The 19,331-nt window shown below is 32.9% G+C and overlaps 1 protein-coding gene across 1 annotated transcript; it reads right to left on the reverse strand.

The window, feature by feature from the left end:
• Positions 1 to 8,557: 8,557 nt before the first annotated feature.
• On the reverse strand, positions 8,558 to 9,280 carry LOC124372072. Its single transcript, XM_046830435.1, has one exon. It carries the CDS (start codon positions 9,278 to 9,280, stop codon positions 8,558 to 8,560), a length of 723 nt encoding a protein of 240 aa, XP_046686391.1.
• Positions 9,281 to 19,331: the final 10,051 nt, after the last annotated feature.

Below are 19,331 nucleotides of genomic sequence, written 5' to 3' on the forward strand. Positions count from 1 at the left end.
AAATTAAAATTTCACTATTACTACACGATATTAAGTACCAAGAAATATGTAAAGTTAATCAACGTATAAATATCATTGTTAAAGTTTCTGTACGACCTAAATTTATATTAATTTCAAAATCTTCTTGTCTCTAACAAGTAAAGACTTTAATAATATTTGTATAAAGGTCGGTACATTGTTTAACATTGAACTTGACGTTATATCCGGTAACTTAGAACTCATACCCTGTCAAGATCTTAATTTAGCATCAAAATTATTTATAATAATATCGATATATCTCTCATTTCAGCACATTATACACTTGGAAGATTTAGAATTATAGATACCTAACGGTAATAAATACATTTTGAGTAGCCTTATATTATTAACTTATATTATTTGAATGGCTACAGAGAATTAATTAGGTATTTGTTCTATCTCAAACCGTCCGCTCATACTACAATGATAATGATAATGATAATCTGAAATATTTATTTTATATGCACACTATGTATTGCAGCACACGTGACGTAAACCTAGATATCCCAATACTCCATTATTACTTGATAGAAGTGCGACGACCTGCAAAAGGACTGGTCCTTGTACCATGTAATTCCCTAACCTGGGTGCGTATAACAGTGTTAATGCATCATTTCAGTTGATTCTAGTAACAGTGGTCAATGCATGGCAACTGATTTAAGCACTGGCAGCCCCAAACCCTTTCAACGTTGGTATCATAAATTATTACGAGAGTGACATGCCAACCAGTGCAAAAGACAGTTTGTTATTAAAACATCAAGATGGTCGAGCAAGCATATTATTTAGCTTAATGATTACACAGTTCTTGCTATGTTTTACTGTATTAGTAACATAACATTTTACTACATATAAATTATTCTTGAAATTAGTGTCAAAGAGGTTGGATTTTGTAAATAAGCCCAACTTGGACAGGCTGGCATGTCACTAGGCTTGGCCACTGCCTTTTTGCCACTATTTTCTGTATTTGTGTGTTTGTTTGTAAAAATTCTAGTTCATTTGCAACAACTAGAACAAACATGTCGTGATTCGTGAAACTATTTATTTCTGGAAATCCCAGCATACCTACTATTAAACAGGTTTTAAATAACGATAACTATATTTTAAATATTGTAATAACTATTTTATATAACTATTTATTAAGTGTCTCAATATTATTATTAAATTATATCACTACTGGTAATAGTGGTCAGAAATTTCCAAAAAAAGTAAATGTGAATTATACTGTTGTAAATTAATAATGGAATAAATTATTATTATTACGTAATGTAGATAATTTATTAGATTAATAGGTTCTCGATCTACTTCATAAGTACATCTTTCTGTAATGGGTTGTTTTGATTAATTCTACTATACAGATTAATAAATATTGAGTGAAACAGTTTTGTATATATTTACTTGAAAAACATTAATAAATTGGTTAATTCAGTGATATGGACAAAATACATTATCTTAAGAAATATCTGTCTTCTTTTGGCACAGAAAGGATATTTTAATACGTAACCCAGTTTTGTCAGGTTCGATGAAATGTCTTATTTGATATCTTATCAATGCTTTGTGTAGACAAATGTAGCCACTCGAAGTTTCCTAACCCACCATATTACAACTTGTAACGAATTAGTACAGTTAAATGATCAAGTAGGGAATGTTTTCAGACATTATCGACATATTGTAAAACAAATTCTTGGTAACATGTAAGCTAGATGAACTACGAGATAAAAAGCGAGAATATGCAACAATAACAAAATGTGATTTGACAATTTAATATCGTGGTGAAAAATCTAGGTTATCTCTCTTCCTGACAATTTATATAACTGTAACTTAAGCCTTGCGATTGAATTATTTCTTCCAAACAATAATTGTTCCTCGTTAACATGAAAACATAATTTAAAACTTCATAACTTTGGAAAACTGTTCAGTGCAGTGGCTTTCTGAGTGATCTTACTTCATATTGATAGAGACAAAGTTAGCAGAATTAATATTCAGTCTTCTTCCGAACTATGGACCCGTACGGCACGTCTGAACCTCTATCGCTTTGACTGCATTATTCTTCAAATGGATAAGTCAAAACATCATATATTTCATAGAATACAATTGACGTAGATGTTGTCTTGTTTGTATGGTAGTATATGTTAACTGAATATTGGTGTTAAAAATTAAGCCCTGAGTTTAGATTGTAGCAACTCATGACTTATGAGAAAAGTATAAATAGGGTTGAAAATATAAAATAATTTATTTGTTTTTCTATAAATATATTTCTTAAGCTTTAATCACTAAAACTGACCCCCAGACAAGTAAATATAGTATAATTGATATTTTGATAACGATTTTCTCTCCCTTTTAGTGGCAGCAATTAAAATATTACCTAAATGCCAGTATTAAGTATAAAGAACCCGGAAAAAGTTTATTAAAGATCCTAGTTTTATATTTTGTATCCCTTTCGATGCTGTGATATTTTGATTCCACTAAAAGTAGCGTGGTTTACAATCGATTTCTTCCAGGTCAACCAGTAAACTCCGATTGACTGTGTCATTTATAAGCTTTATATGAACACGCGTAGGCTATCCTGCATTGTAACTATACTATCTGATTCAATTAGACAACGTTGTAAGAGTTGTACATGATGTTTATGTTTAGAAGCAATAATGTTACTGCTTTCTTATTTGGATTAAATCTAAATATACAAAAGATACAAGCGTTAACAATATATCATGCCACTTGCCAGAAGTGAGGTTATTTTGTCAACCAAAGAGTGTCATCGGACATCCAATAGTCGATCATAGTGGCACAGAAGTTTATAAATAAACAAAGGGTTTTGACTACTTCAGCTGTAAAGGGCAGCCTAGGTCGAAAATATATATTCAATGTCACCAAACCGTAGGAAGAATTCATGTGTTATTCGCTGCAAAGCGCTCACAGCTTTTAATCAACCTAATCCCCTGTAGCAGAGATTTGGGATAAATGCACATTTGCGCCAGTGTCCCTAAAAAACGCTGTTCATCAATATGTCCTTGATACAGAAACGTCGGAATTACATTAGTGAGAGATCACTTTCCGCTAATAGTGATCCCGGCTTTTTCCGTAGGCTTTGATGGCGTACTGACAAGGTTTGGTACATTTACCGGTTTGGTTTCCAAATCTCCTGTGATATCAGCACACACAATTTTCGTTTTCCCACTGCTGGAACTCAAATAAATATTCAATTACGAGTTGTACCTCGTTTCGTCTCCTTTGACGTCACCAAGACCTTCGTAATTGTAGTATCCTCAGCTACCTGTGGTGGTGGGCTAACTTCCAACACAGTATCAGTGAGAACAGGACGGAATATTATATAATATATTATTCAATTATTAAGCATATTTAATAAAAGGGAAGATTCTATGAGTTGAATAAATCTATGAATTTCATAGAAACTAAAATCATAATGGTTTCAATATTTAGTCTTTATAACCTTTGTGAAAATTTTATCTTTATGAAAAAGTCCAATTAATTAATTATTCCACTTTAATAAATTAAAGTCCACTTTAATTATTTAGTCCAATGATTAGCACTGGTCTTATCGTTTTATATTTAGTAACGTGGTATTCTTATCATATCAGATTCTAATATTAATTCAAAAAGGTATATGCAAATACAACGGTTCTGTAGATACATCCCTCAAGTAAGCACATTGTTCACTTGAAAGATTTGGTAGAACTGGACAAGAAATTCACAATCTAATTTAGTAACTTATGGAGTAAGGTCTATATTTATAATACTTTAAATTGCATCCAAAAATAGGATACATTTTCGTTTATTATCAACCGGTTTGTCACATAAAGATACTCGTTTCTTGTCTAAATCTACTCGGAATTCAATGATAATTAAAGACTATATAATCTGAAAACATTAAACTCTGCTATAAAGTAATTATACTGTCAAGTTCAAAACGCCACAGTGAGAATTTACGGATCTACATTATTATCTTGTTTGAGGAAGTGCATATTGTATGCGGTAGATTGCAGCACACGTGACGTAACCTACATTTCATATATACGTACACCTATGACGGAAATTACTAACGGAGGATATTATAAAAAATATTTAATAAATGGAAAGATTATATGAGTTTAGTAAATCTAGTAAATTGTTATAAAGTTCATATGGAAACTAAAATCATAATGGTTTCAATATTTAACCTTTTTAACCGTTTTGAATTTAATCTTTATGAAAAGTTTAGTCCCATGTTTAGCATTGGTCTTATCGTTTTATATCTGGGAACGAGGAATTTATTTTATATCACATCCTAATAATAACTTAAACGTATCTATAATACAACGGTTCTATTGATACATCTCTCAAGTCAGCACATTGTGCACTTGAAAGATTGGGTGGAATTGGACTAGAAATTCTCAGTAAAATTTAATAATATGTGGAGTAAGCTCTATATTTATAATACTTAAATTGCAACCGAGAATAGAATACAATTTCGTTTAACATCAACCGGTTTGTCCCATAAAAATACTCGTTTCTTGTCTAAATCTACTCAGACTTCAATAATAATTAAAAAATTATATAATCTGAAAACATTAAACACCGTTATAAAGTAATTTTACCGTACAGTTCAATACGTGTCAGTTAGTATTTACGAATCCACATTATTGTCTTGTCGAGGAAGTGCATGTTTTATCCGGTAGATAGAAGGATGCGTGACGTAACCTAAATATCTCAAATAAACCAACCTAATAAGGGAGGGGAGTATTACATGGTAGAAGGGTGACGACCTGCCCAAGGACTGACTCTAGTACCATGTAATGCTCTAACCTGGGTGCGCATAACAGTGTCACTGCAGCCATTGCTCTCGGTTCTAGTAACAGTGGTGAATGCAAGGCATCTGTTTTAAGCACATGCAGTCCCAATCTTTGCCAAGGTTGGTCATTTTAAATACTTAAATTATAATTTTAATACATTTATTTGACATTCTCTTCTCTATATGGGATCGGAAAGTTCTATCTCATATACATTTCCTTCGTGACGTATTTTCCGACTGCATATTATTATCTGATTCTGATTTGAAATGTATTTCTGTTTCTGACAATTTTTTATGGTGTTGTAGACTTTATTCTGATTATCCTTTGGGCTTGGTTTACTTATTCATACTTTTACTTTGCTTTCACAGTAATTTGCTTTTAAAATAGATGGGCAGAAACAATTTCAATTTGCAAAAGATAAAAGATTCATCTGACGAAAGCAAAATCAAAACCAAACAGCAGTTGTTTCACAAAATATTTTTGTAACTACTAAAGTAACATCTAAATGTTCTGAACAAAGAGTGTCTACCTAAGTGACTGGACTTCAATAACATAAACGTGCTATGGAACACATGTTACAGTATTGTTTTAATGTAACAGATTATGTTATTGTTTTTGAATTTTTTTTAAATGACAGTTTTTTATGTGGGGTTTATGTCTTTTGAGGCCACGAAATATTTTTGACTTAATATAATATATACTTAGTTTTCCAATAAATATTTGTAGTCACAAGATCCAGTGGGCTTTACACACGTTATATGACGCATTACTTCAGAGATAATAAAAAACTTTAAATCGTTTGCAAAGGAATAATGTAATAAATAGAAACTTTAATTCATTAAAGGAATTAAAGTAAGGCCGTATTAAAAATCACTGATAATTGTAACTTTCTCACGTTAAAATGTAGTTTATTTCAAACTTGCCGACTCGTTAAAACATAATATCACTTGTTATGTCTTTTGATAATCAGACATTTTACTCAGTTCAAAATAGAGAACAAATCTAAAAGTTTTTTTTTAGAATCTTACAGTAGTATACTAAGGTGAGTCTCCCTTTATATGAAATATATTATGTAACCTGGTTGAATCAATTGGTTTATAGACTTGTACTCTGAACTAAACATGAACTCATTTTGAACTGGAATTTTAATTAACTGTGTAATAGCTTTGCCTATCAATCGGGGGGATATATCGATAACAAATTAAACTACTGACTTGAAGTGAGTGTCCTTGACTGGATATACCTCTTTCTATTTTTAGAGAAGCCGTTTCCGTTATATATAATATTTAAGTATTAGAATTTCTTTTACTTACTTGTTTATTGTATACTTTTAAATTCTGTTATAGAAGAAACACCAAGAGCTCAATTATTATTTATTACCATTCTAATATTGCTTAGTCAATTGCACCAAAGACTTTCTCCAAAGTGTTAAAAAAAAAACAATGGCAGACATAGTTTAGCACGCAATTAACATTACGACACAAGCCTTGCCTATTGCCTACAATTCCAACAGTGTCTGTTGCGGAGCATACAGTGAACTTTGTAGGAGTACATGTAAGTAAAGTTTCTAAAAATTACCGAAGTGAAAGTACAAATAAATGTTTTGCTACTGTATAAATACAAAGTTGAGCAGAAATTAAAACAATAACAAAAAAATCAATATAGCACTTTATTTCTCTTGATCATAAGTTCATATTTTAATTATTTGAATTCAGTACGTTACTCATAGAAATTAATTTTAGTTACATTGTAATTTTGAGCTAAGCGTTACATTGTTAACTCTTCACAGTAGTAGGCCTATTATTACTTCTCTCCATGCTTAGTTATAAGAGTATACAATATTACAAATTGCGAGTCTATATTACGATAATACACAGTTTTTCTCCCTTTTCTTTTGTACGTCACAGATCCAAAACAGCACCTGACTATTTTCATCTTTTGTAAAGAGACTTTAAGTGATGGCGGAAATATTCCATGTCAATTCTCTCAAATTTTACCCTTCCCTACTAAAGCAGAATTTTTTATGGACAAATTTCTACTGCAATGACTGTTTGGTCACTCTGTCCCTGATAAAGAGAAGCTGTATTGACATTATTGAGGGATTTCTAGTGATTCCCAGCTCATTTCCCGAGGTCTGGCAGCGTCCTGACAGGGAATAGTGCATTTTCTAGCTTGGTCTCCGAACCTCCAGCGAGACGTCACTTCTATTTCGGATGCTGGAGCGCAGATGAGGACTCGACCGCGATTCGGACTGGCGATTAAGGTACTCATGTCGGCCTGCTTTGACGTCAGTCATTTCTTGCCTCAGTGTTTTCGTGGCCTCAAATCAAATCTTTAATTGCTCACAACAATTTATTCACATTGTATGGAAAACGTCTTAATTATTTCTAAATTTTAAACTCTCATACCACACTACTATTACATTCAAACTTACATAATTTTTCATACATTCCAGTCTCATTCATCCTTCGCCAATCTCAACCCACTTCCAGCGCTGGAGTCAGTCATCGAATTGGGCGGTCTCCCAGTTAAACGTCAAAAATTCGTCAACGCTGTAGAATGCCTTTGACACCAGAAAACGCTTAAGACGAGCTTTTGACGCCTTGGGCGTTTGGGCATTTTTCATAGAATTTGGTAATCTATTAATGAAATGAACACCTGCCTGCGACGGCAAGTGCTCATAAACCACCGTTCTGTGTCTTCCAGTTCGGGAGTATCTCTGCCTCTAGTCTCATACCCGTGTATGTCGCGTCCCCTGGTTAGGGCACATTTAGATGAACAGAACAAAGATGCTTCTAAATTTTAGAGACTGGGCAAAGTCAACAGTTGCAAATTGTTGATGGCTGTCCTGCACGACTCTCTGAAATTCAACTTTGCGATAATACGAATCGCTTTTTTTGTAATTTGAACGCCCTCAAGAAATTATTGCCTGCACAGGCCCCCACAACACCACCCCATAGGAAAGGTGAGAGTGAATTAGCCCATAATACCTGACTGGGGCAATTCCGGGCCAAGGACCTCAAAACATATATTCCTGAGGATAGTCTGGAACACACATGGTCAATGTGGTTATTCCATGTCAAGCCTCGATCGAGTAGTACCCCAAGGAATTTTTGCGGAGTACATTTATTTATTTATTTTGTCTTCCAAGGGCTTAGCCAATTTACAATCAGTATAGTTAAATCAGGACATTATACATATATAGTAAGCAAAGTAGCACAATGTTGAGACGGTGTACAAGAGATATACAAGAAATATTAAATTGTACAATTGCAAAACAAAACAAAATATTTTCTAAATAATGGAGACAACAACGTGAATAGTACAATGGCAAAGATTAAGACAAGATGCTGACTTAACGACTAATAAATGACGACTAGTTAAACGTAACAATAAGCTAGAAGTAATAACAAACAACGGTGTAACAGAAAGCAATAACAATTAATAAATATAACAATAAACTGCAATAACAACAAGCTAATAAATATATGCAAAAATGAATAATGTGTGGTTAAAGCGATAACAATGACACAAACAAGAGATAAACCATGGCAATAGCGATAATAACAAAGAATAATCAGTAACAATAGCCTACTAACAATACTAGGCATGAAATGTAACAAGTTAATTATTACGGAAGCAACCTTGAACAGGCCAGCCATGCATAACAAAACCACTTGCACTGGTTGTAGTGGCCCTCTAAAGGCACCACTCAAGAGCACTTCGCTGCACAAGCCAAAGGTGGTCACGTGTCACGATTGGAGGCTTCGAACAGCTGATCTGAATGACGAGGGCGGGGTATGGAATAAGTCTAGGTGATCAGGAAGTGTGTTGCCCAGGCGCTGGACTCGAAAAAGTGAGCTATTGGCTGCACATAAGGTATTAGTTGAGGTTTTCGCAAAAAGTGCCTTTGACCTCGTGCCAGAAGGTACCCTGAGGTTTATTCTTTCCAGCAAATCAGGGCAGTCCAACTCTCCTCTGACCAGCTTGTATAAGAAAAGTAAGTCCTGACTGACACTGACACGCCTTGATTCCATGGAAGGTAGGTTTAGGAGCCGTGAGACTTCTTGCACAGGAACATCCAGATATCGGAATCCTAGTCTAACACCAACCAACCTCAGAAAACGTCTTTGGATCTTCTCTATGTTGTCTTTTAGATATTGCTGGTGAGGAGACCAAACAACACTGTTGTATTCTAAGTGCGGTCTCACCAGGCAGCAGTACAAGAGTTTGAGAACGTTTAGATCAGTAAATGACTTAGAAGCTCGGAAGAGGAAGCCAAGGACTTGAAGAGCTCTATTGCATATATGTTGGACATGGAGCTCCCAGCTAAGGGAAGAAGTAAAGAACACTCCAAGATCCCTCACCTCCGATGTTCTGGATAGTGGCACACCTCTGACAGAGTAATCATGCAATATAGGTTTTGAAATGCGATAAAATGAGATGCAAACACATTTGCTCAGATTCAGCGACATTTTGTTAAGACTACACCAGCGATCGTCCTTGTTAATGTCATCTTGTAGTTGAGCCACGTCCAAGGCGGAAGATATAACGGAGTACAGCTTCAGGTCGTCCGCAAACAACAAATGTTTGCAAGTCAGGGAAGAAACCACATCATTTATATACAAATTGAATAGGATGGGCCCGAGATGGGAACCTTGTGGGACACCGCTTGTTACTTTGAACTCCTTGGAAAGGACGTTGTTATATTTCACTACCAGCTTCCGGTTATGTAGGTAGCTTTTAAGCCACTGGAGGAAGGGTCCTGAAAAATCCCCAATGCCCCCAATTTATTTAACAAATTTTCATGGCACACTCTATCAAAGGCTTTAGAGAAATCCATTTCTATGGTGTCAATCTGCTTCCTTCGTTCAAATGCTTCGATGATATGGCTTTGAAAGAGAACGAGATTGGTGGAGGTAGACCTATTTGAGATAAAGCCATGCTGACTAATGGTCAATTTGCTGCTGATCATGAGTATGATTCTGCTCAAAACAATCTTCTCGAAGATTTTGGCTAGTATTGGTTAAAATGGTAATGGGCCTGTAATTCTTTATATCATTTACTGAGCCTTTCTTGTGGATGGGAACTACATGGCCAATTTTGAAGATATCCGGGAATACTCCTTCTGATATTGATCTGTTGAAGATTGTGGTTAAGGGACGGGCGATGACGTCAGCACAGTGCTTAATTACTTTCGGTGGGATTGAGTCGGGGCCCGGACCTTTTTTAGTGTCAAGATTCTTGAGTGTCTTCAAAACTTCTGATGGACTTATGCGGCAAGTAGAAAATTGGTGAATAGATGAGCTGGAGATTCGATTGGATTGAAATGGGTCATCGGCCGGATTGAAGACTGAGGCAAAAAAGTCAGCAAACATGTTCGCTACATCTCTTTCAGAGCTTGATGAGATGTCGTCAAAATGCATAGTAGTGGGGGTTGCATTGTTATTATTTAACGATTTCATATAGCTCCAGAAGAATTTTGGGTTATCAGTTATTGAAGTTTGAACTGTATTCATGTACTGGTTGAAACAAGTGTTGGACAATGACTTGCACTGTGCTCTTATTGCAGCGATTTGGTTATAACTAAGCTGGGAAAGGGTCGATTTGTAGCGTCTGTGGAGAGATTTTTTCAAGATTGTAAGGCGGATCAACTCCTTAGAAAACCATTTAGGGAAGGCTGACAATCCCATCTTCGTCCTCGGAGAGAATTGAAGTACACTCTTCTTGATTGTGTTGACGAATACGTTGAATGCTTCATTGACGTCTCCCCGAGCAACCAAGTCAGCAAGGTCAAGAGCCTGTAGGTCCTGGAGTACGCTAGCATAGTCACAAAGCTTGACGTTGGCCTGATAAGTTACATTTTTTTGGACATTAATTGGTCTAGATATAGTCATGTGCTGGATGGTGAATATCCTCTGGAAGCAGCGGATCCGGGTCATGAGAGACTGTTATGTTTTGAGAAGAGGAGAAACATAAGTCAAGGATTACACCTCTGAAATTTGGGAATCTTATTGACTTGAGTAAGGCCAAACAAGGTTGCCATATTTTGAAGAACTTGAAAAGAGCCGTCACGTGATGCGCACATCGAGGTCCAGTCAGCATTCGGCAGATTGAAGTCACCTAGAAGCAAGATGTCTTGAAACCCATTAATGTTGACAATATCTTCGAGAGAGTCGGAAAAATCAGTATAACATGCTGTAGGTTTATTCGGAGGAATATAGACGCCACCAAGGAGCCGTAGGAGAGATAGATAGAGACAAAAATTTCTTCCTATATGGAATCTGCCAACATGACAACTGACCCACATTGGGAGTCCACTGGGCGCAGTGCGAAATTTAGCACGTTAGATTTCGAAGAATTCGTTTGAATGAGTAATAATGATATATTAAGATCTTAAGATAAGATATTAAGATTAGGCCTCATTTATCTTTGTCAACATCATGATATTTAGTTTCTCCATCTAAGCTATCTACATTGACAAAAAATTATTGCGTAAAAATATCACTGGTAATTAGAATAGCCAAGACGTTTTATCAAACTATAATAGATTGCTTAACTTTAATGACACTTCCGTCAGACATTTGAAGAAACCTTAATCCCACTTAGTTTAAAATATATCAGATATACTATCTTTTAATTTTTCTGTGAAAAAGCAAAAGTTAAACATGTGCTATCTCTAGCTTAGGTCCAAAGTTCAACGTCTTAGACAACTTGGCTACCGGAACTTATATACATATATATTCACTTTACACCACTACAATATTATCTATGCTAAGTATTAGTTTATTAATTTGCTAATTATTTTTTGATTATTAATTTGAAATCATGTTTCAGCAGGCTATATTTCTTATCCTCAATGCGAGATGACACAGTACCGTAATTATTTGGGACATTTCAGGTGTAAATTTATTGCCATTCTGAAACTACAGTTTTAGTCAAATCTCAAGACTTTTTATAAGGTATTAAATATAAATCAGCCTACTAATTGATGTCATATTTGTGATTCGAGAGTTTTTGTTCTGATTATTTTCAGGTGGCTTCGGTCCTGTGTTGGCTTGACGTCTCCTCTTTGACATTATCACATAACACTACTCCACGTGTGTTGCAAAACACACGAAGTATGAATGATGATTGAATGGAAAAGTGTGAAAGTATGCGTGCGTGTAGAACTACATATAACCGAATTCTTCACTACACAACATATTACGGTAACTAAATTTATATCTGCTTATTTTAAACTTAAGTATACATATTTGTCCCATGAATGTACTTAATATTAACAATATTTATTTAATGAAGGTATATTTCTGTAATTATATTGGTATCGGGAACTATATAGTTTATCATGATACAGTAATACATGCTGTATTTTCTGATTGTTACAGGGTGATGCGGCCAATGCGGCAGGAAGTCGCCCCACTCACACTAATACACACACGACACATACACTGGGTAATGTATTGTTCTACTTTACATATTAAACTTATTTGGTTAAAATTGTTGTTTCAGAATGGCACACTTATATTAATTGGTTTATTATATGTTTACATGATAATAGTTAATAATCTTAATATAATTATAATTACTCATGACAATAGTAATAATTTAATAAATTAGATTGCAATATACATGTAAATCACTATCATAAATGAATCGTACAGTCCTCCATACTTCACTCCAAACAAATGGCCTGTTTGGTTTATCTTATTACGTATACATACAAACATACAGATGAAAGTATTTTAGAATTACAGTAATTTAGTATGCATTTTTTTTTATTTTGGGATTCTCTTGAGTTTCAAATTAGGGCTCGTAACAAGTTTGTTAGTTTCTGTCTTAGAATAATAGTGTTTGCGCGTTTGCAAACTTGCTATTATAAATTTACAGGGATCCGGAAAGTTAAATCACAATAGAAAGTGTGCAATACATACGCATATATACTTATTTATTTATTTACATTCTTTAAATTGGTTAAACACTTTTAACACAAGAAATAATATAACAGTTGGGAAAGCATTTGGCCTGCTGAGAGTTTACTCAGTACGTGAATGTAATTTCAGCAGATGTCGTGTAACACCTTTACAGTTTGTAGTTATTGCACTAAAGACATCTTGGTGGGGCCATTAAGTTAATTTTTAAATCTATAATATTTGCTATAGAACTGTTGTTATTTTTACAATATAGGAGGAAGTCTTTTATTTCTAAACTTATTTAGATTCAATTAAATATGTAGGTTTTAATCTCAGTCTTTCCGCCGAGATAAGCTAATTGTTTGTATCTAAAATAATAGAGCATATATTTAATATAATATTACTTAATTTGTCCCTTGCTCATAAGCAGATTATTTTATAGAATGAAATTCACTCTTGAGTTTACAATTGATGCGAAACCTCATATTACAGTATTGCGATTCGTTATAGCATTTTCTAGACACAATTTGTAATATCTACTTTTATGTCGTAGTTCCAAAAAAGCAACTGACTTTATGGTCATTTATAAATTTGATTTTTGTATGATGTGGGACATGTCCGACACCGTTACAAAATCCTGGGATGACATTTAAGCATTTCACATGTCCTCAAACATAGAGGTTACTTGGGATTTTATTAAGAGCAGCAAAATGTTTGTAAAACCATTGAGGTAAGTGGCGGTCATTGGAAGAAAATTCCATATCTGCAACTTATATTGATCTACACCATGTTCTAGGATTTCCAGTGGGGTATCGCATAAAGAGAAATATCTACGTATCATCTCTGAGGTCATTCTATGCAATTAAACTATGAATAAGTACCAGTATTTGCATTCTATACTATCTCTTTTCAAACCAATCACATCTAGTTGCTTTTACCATAAAACAAAAGGCTTCGAAAAAGTTTTAGCGATCACTAAACAAGAACTTTTAAATTAAAACTAATATTTTCTGCAATATAATTTTATCTCATTACATATATTTTGCATTTAACCAAAATGAACGATCACTAGAATTTGTAAATTTGTAATGACCAGAAAGCGACCTGTTCAACAGCTTATGATGGAACACCCTGTTTTTGTCGCTTCTTATGGTAAACAATTAGAGTATACGTTGTGATGTTCAAAGTTGTGAGTGTTTTTCCACCAAACAGAAGCAAAGATACAGTATTTAATTTTTACGATGTACTATGTACATGTCACATATCTAAATAATAAATTAAAAATAAATAATTTTTGTGTATAATGAGTGAGTTAATTCATATTATTTTACGATACTGTGGAGTGCACACACTATTTATAACATATCTGCAGTTACCTACTGAGAATCACGTTGTTTTAATATATAACATTAACAATAGGGTGGCGTTTGTCTTTGTTGTTATAGATTAATCTATAGTTATATAGTTATAGTCTATCTTTTTCTTTACAAGCACTTGAATGAGAAACAAGGAGATGGAACTACAAAATATAAACTATCTTAATTGTGTTTAGCCTTAAGCGTTTTTAGAGATCTTCTCCGGAGAAGAAAACTGAAGGGCCGAAGTTGGACTCAGCAGTTGTAAAAGGACCAACTTTGCCAACTCCAAGTCCACTTCTACCACTTACTTAATTTCTGTTTGTTTTCCTAAGTAGAAAATATTCAATAATACGAGAGAAGAGAGCAAAGTTTGCAGCTTAATTTAGCGTAACTCTTATAATTACTTATAATACATTAAATTTCTTGTATATTTTTTTACTATTTAACAATAATATTTCCCCTACTTCTAGTGCTGTAGCTTTTGAGATTCATATATAAAAGAACAATTAATTTATTTCTATGAGGTCTTAGTTTGCTACCAAATTTGGTAAGTCCTGTGGCTGGCACCTAAAAACTTCATTAAAATTACAAGTTAGGATATTAAATTATACACGAAAACTAAACTTCAAAAAGTTTTTGAAGTTCAATGTGTAACGGATATATAGCTTGATTTAATACTATGAAATGATAAATTTATAGCTGAATTTCATACATAAAGTTAAAACATTTCTTTAATTCAAAACAAAATTCACATTTTATGTTTTGAATAAAAAATATTTATTTAACAAAAAAATTAAATTAGTATGAAATATATATTTATAATCACAAATTTCAGTTTCAAAGATTTGTACAGAAAAACTAACATTATTTTTAAAATTTTATTTTTTAATCTTAAACATTTGTGATTTGAAACCTACCCAAAATAAAAACTAAAATATACCATTATTTGTAATATTGTATGTTTAAACAAACAGCTGGAATTCGAAGTCTTGATGTTGTTATAGTAATGTTTACATAATTTATCATATTAAGTGTGAATGAGTAAATGAATTTTACGACGCGTTTAAACGAAAATATCAATGATACTTTATATACCTTCACTAAAAATATTCACATCTCACTAACTGCTATATTATGCAATAAATGCATTATTCATTACTTCAGTGAAATATACAATGTACATAATATACAATTATTACCTGAGCATTAGCGAAGCCTAAAACTCGAGGGGCTGCAAGAATTACATTTTTGACTGTATGTCCACACTATACCTAGGAGACGAACTGACATGTACACTTGACATTTTTCACGAGCTTCATCTCTATATGAAGATCACTGAATTCGATGACGAGACATGTCACTCCATGTGATTTAGCTGAGCGTTAGTGAATATTTTACTTAGGTCAAAGGGAGAGAGCCGATCATTAGAACCCTATTTGGTATAAACTCATGTATATGAACATTATACTCCGGTCATACTTTTATATTTTCCTCTTGTCTGAATTATTTGACTAATGCTTAGTATTGATATCTGTTATTCACAATATAAATCCAGAAAAGTAAATCCAATAACAAGTTAAACACTCATACGTTGAAGTTATAAAATCAATGTTTCGTTCATTATCTATTTTGATACATTATTGTTTCTAACTTGGTGAACAAAACATTTGTGGTAACAAACTATACGTTCATACAATAGCTACATTTTAATACCATTATCAATAGTTTGATAAATTTAAATAATTATTAAATGTTTTATGTGTGGATTATACCTGTAAAAAATTCAAAATTGCTCAATTTCCATTTAATATAGCCATATAGTGATTTTCAATTCTTATTAATCTTATAGAGAGGTGTTTTAACGTAAAAATAAATCTGTGCTAGAATTGAGTTTAAGCGTAAAGAAACATAAATAAAAATATCATAATCAAGCAATTTCAGATGTTATATTTGGAAGTTATTCGTTTAATAAATGAAACGAATATTGTAATAAAGGATAAGAAGCTTTCACTAGATGTATAAAAAGCAGCTGTCGAGTTTCCGTACTTTTCGTCTCCAACAGAAGTAGCGGTACTCACCGTCACAAAATCTCATCTTATTTGTGATTCACTTCCGGTGTAATTTTCGGTCCAGAAGTGGATTATATTCACTGGATGCGAATGATGTGATTATATTCGCTCATAAATCCCAAGCGAATAATAAACAATTCTGCTCTGTATTTAAAATTACATGAATTATATGAATTTTTTCCATATAATTTACTGACAGTAAATTACTAATAGTGAAGTAAATATTGTTTTTCTTTTTTCTTACAAGTAATTCGAACAGTGCTAATAATATGTTCAAATATGTTTCTGTATTTATTGACAGACTGGAACAGAAAAATACCAATCAAATTTTTCAAGCAATAGTTTATACAATGATTAAGCTGCTATAAATAGTTGTATAATATATCGGCGCTTGATAATTGTAATTTTTAAGTTACCTATTAACGATGGAAATTTTAAACGATATCAGGATTCGGACATGTTCCATCGTTATAGGCTATCAAAGGTATAACACAACGTTTCTATGATTGAAATCTATCATTTTTGTCGGGTGGAGCAAGTATTAATAAATGCAAAAATAAAGAGCAAAACGAAGTAAAGAAGGGAAAGAAAGTGGTATAAACATACTAAAGAGCTGCTTGGAGTCCAGGCCAGGCGTTGTCACTGCAAAGGATGCATGTACTGAGCACAACTCATAAGTATGAGGATCACAATCACAAATCACACTAGCACAGGCCACAGTGGGATGCCCAGGTTAGTATTACACTTTACGGACAATGTTACCATCCAACTTAAACTAAACATTTAAAGACTGATATAATACTCTAAACTTGAATCTAACATTTTATAAACATTTGATAGATTCAAGATATACTCTCACACAGATGAATTAAGCAAATTCAATATTGCCAAATAACAAAGAATAGCAAATAGTATGATTATATTAACCCAATATGCATTCAAGTGAGCAATCACAATATATTTGAACTAATACATTCCTAACGTACGATCATGTTGTAGTTGCACGAGAAGACGTATACATGGATGCCTATTTAGTATTCGGTCTATATGTTTCAGTCAATATATCAGCAAACCCATATGTGACAAATCTGACTGGATACAAAGAGAAGTAAGGTAACAGATCCCTCAGGCTGCGTCTCAAAGAGATAAGGGGAAACATCTGTATCTCGTGTTGGTTCAGTGAATTTTAAACTTGGCTGTAACATGTATTGAATATGATATTTATGTATGGCTAGTTACAGCTTAGAAATACGATATGCATTATAATTAAGTGGTTCCCTTTACGATAAAATTATTATTCTGTATTGTACTAGGCTTAAACCCATAATGTTTGGAAACGTTGAGCTAGATTATAATTATTTTTCCTCTATTTTTATTTGACATCAATAATATTAACATCAAGAACAGCCGGAGAGTTGTAGTCCTTGTGCCTGCGGGATTGTTTTGACATAATGTGCAAGTTTTTAATGGAATATTTTTCAGGTTATTGTTTATATATTCTCTATAAAACAACGTGATGCTGCAGTATAGGTTTAGGAGGAACACTCTTTATATTATCTTATATGTAGTATCTCGTTAAGTACTGGAACAAAAAAGGCAAGCGATAGTGGTAGGCTAGATATAATATAAAATAAAATACGATTTAAGGTTTTATGATAAATTAAAATATTAAAGCGTTGAGCAAAGAAAAGGTGTAAGTACCACAATTGCTTCCAGGTGGCTCTTTAAAACGTAGAGGTTAACTTAAGCAAAAAGGAAACGTACGTGAAAATGTTAGCCTTCTATCCTATACATGAATTGCGATTTTTAATGAGCATGCAACTTCGCGCTATATCATACTTATTTTAAATAGAACAAAACTAGTGAACTGATTATACTGTTGCTAGTTCTCGACTGTTTATAAAAAATGACTCGCGTATTCAATTGAGTTTAAAAAATTAGTGGATTAACTTGTTGACATACCATAGACTGAAAACCAACTAAAACTAATATACAGGTTAAGTTTTCGTTAGTTAAATAGTTCAGCTATAAAAAAATTAGTTTTATCTTTAACTTACTTCTTATAATAACAGAGGGTATTAAATTACAAGAAATGTTTTTGTTGACCTTCAGTAATCATTGGACTTTTCCTGATGACCAATATTAAGTTTTTTAATTCCTGAGACATTATAGGGTGGTTGGAAACTTTTAGACATTGACAGTTAGATAAAAGAGATATCTTTCGATTAAACCTCTCATCTGATAACTGGGGGACAAGGAAGTTACAGATAGTTCAGGATTATTTTCCTGGATCTGGATGGCCTGAAACTCCAACCTATGCAGCGCAGTCCACCTGTGCACAGCACTACCTATGAAATAACAATTTCTCAATCAGTACATTTAGTGAACTAAGGAACTAGTACACAATCAAAATTGGATGACATCCACAGATAAAATGGATCAATTAAAAATATACAATAATATAATATTTAACACTTTTTGGTAGAATTTATTTTGTACGATGCACATTTAAAATCCATTCTAATCTAAATTTTACTGTGAAATTTAAGAAAATAGTGCAATAAACTACCTTGATTTGACTTCAGAAAAACAACATATACATATTTAGTTATTAATTCCTCATCGAATCACCCACGTAACCAAAAAATGGCTTCCTTTAAATCAATAATCAACAGATTACACAAAATTCTGACAAAACTAACAATTCATTTTATAAATTACGGTATCAATTGGCTTTAAAAACTACCAACAACCTCGGCCTTTAAAAGAAATTCAAAATACAAAAATCAAAATTCAAATTTTAGCAATAGTTGAGTATACAAATTTAATTTAAATGATTGTCAAAATCACTATATTGGACAAACCGAGCGATCCTTCAAAATTATATTTAGGGACATATAAAAGTATTGAAGACATCATGAAATTATAAATCTCCTGACCATTTAAATAGCACTGGCCATACATACATAAAAATCGAAAACAATCTTGAAATTTTACCTGACAAAAAGTCACCTATCGTGAAATTTAAAACATTTTGAAATTTGCAAAAGTTTCAAAATTAATCCTAACGTATTAACGAAATAGTATAATTAAACTAAAAAGTTGTGTATGTATTATTCGATAGACCTTTAAACGATATAAATCTATTAAATATGACATTAAATACAAAACTTTAGCCACCAATGT

Source organism: Homalodisca vitripennis, unplaced genomic scaffold (genome assembly GCF_021130785.1).
Source record: "Homalodisca vitripennis isolate AUS2020 unplaced genomic scaffold, UT_GWSS_2.1 ScUCBcl_2481;HRSCAF=7296, whole genome shotgun sequence".
NCBI lineage: Eukaryota > Metazoa > Arthropoda > Insecta > Hemiptera > Cicadellidae > Homalodisca > Homalodisca vitripennis.

What these genes read in the sequence shown, in the direction of transcription:
- LOC124372072 (XM_046830435.1), bottom strand. Translation starts at nt 9,280, where the DNA reads ATGTCGCTGAATCTGAGCAAATGTGTTTGCATCTCATTTTATCGCATT.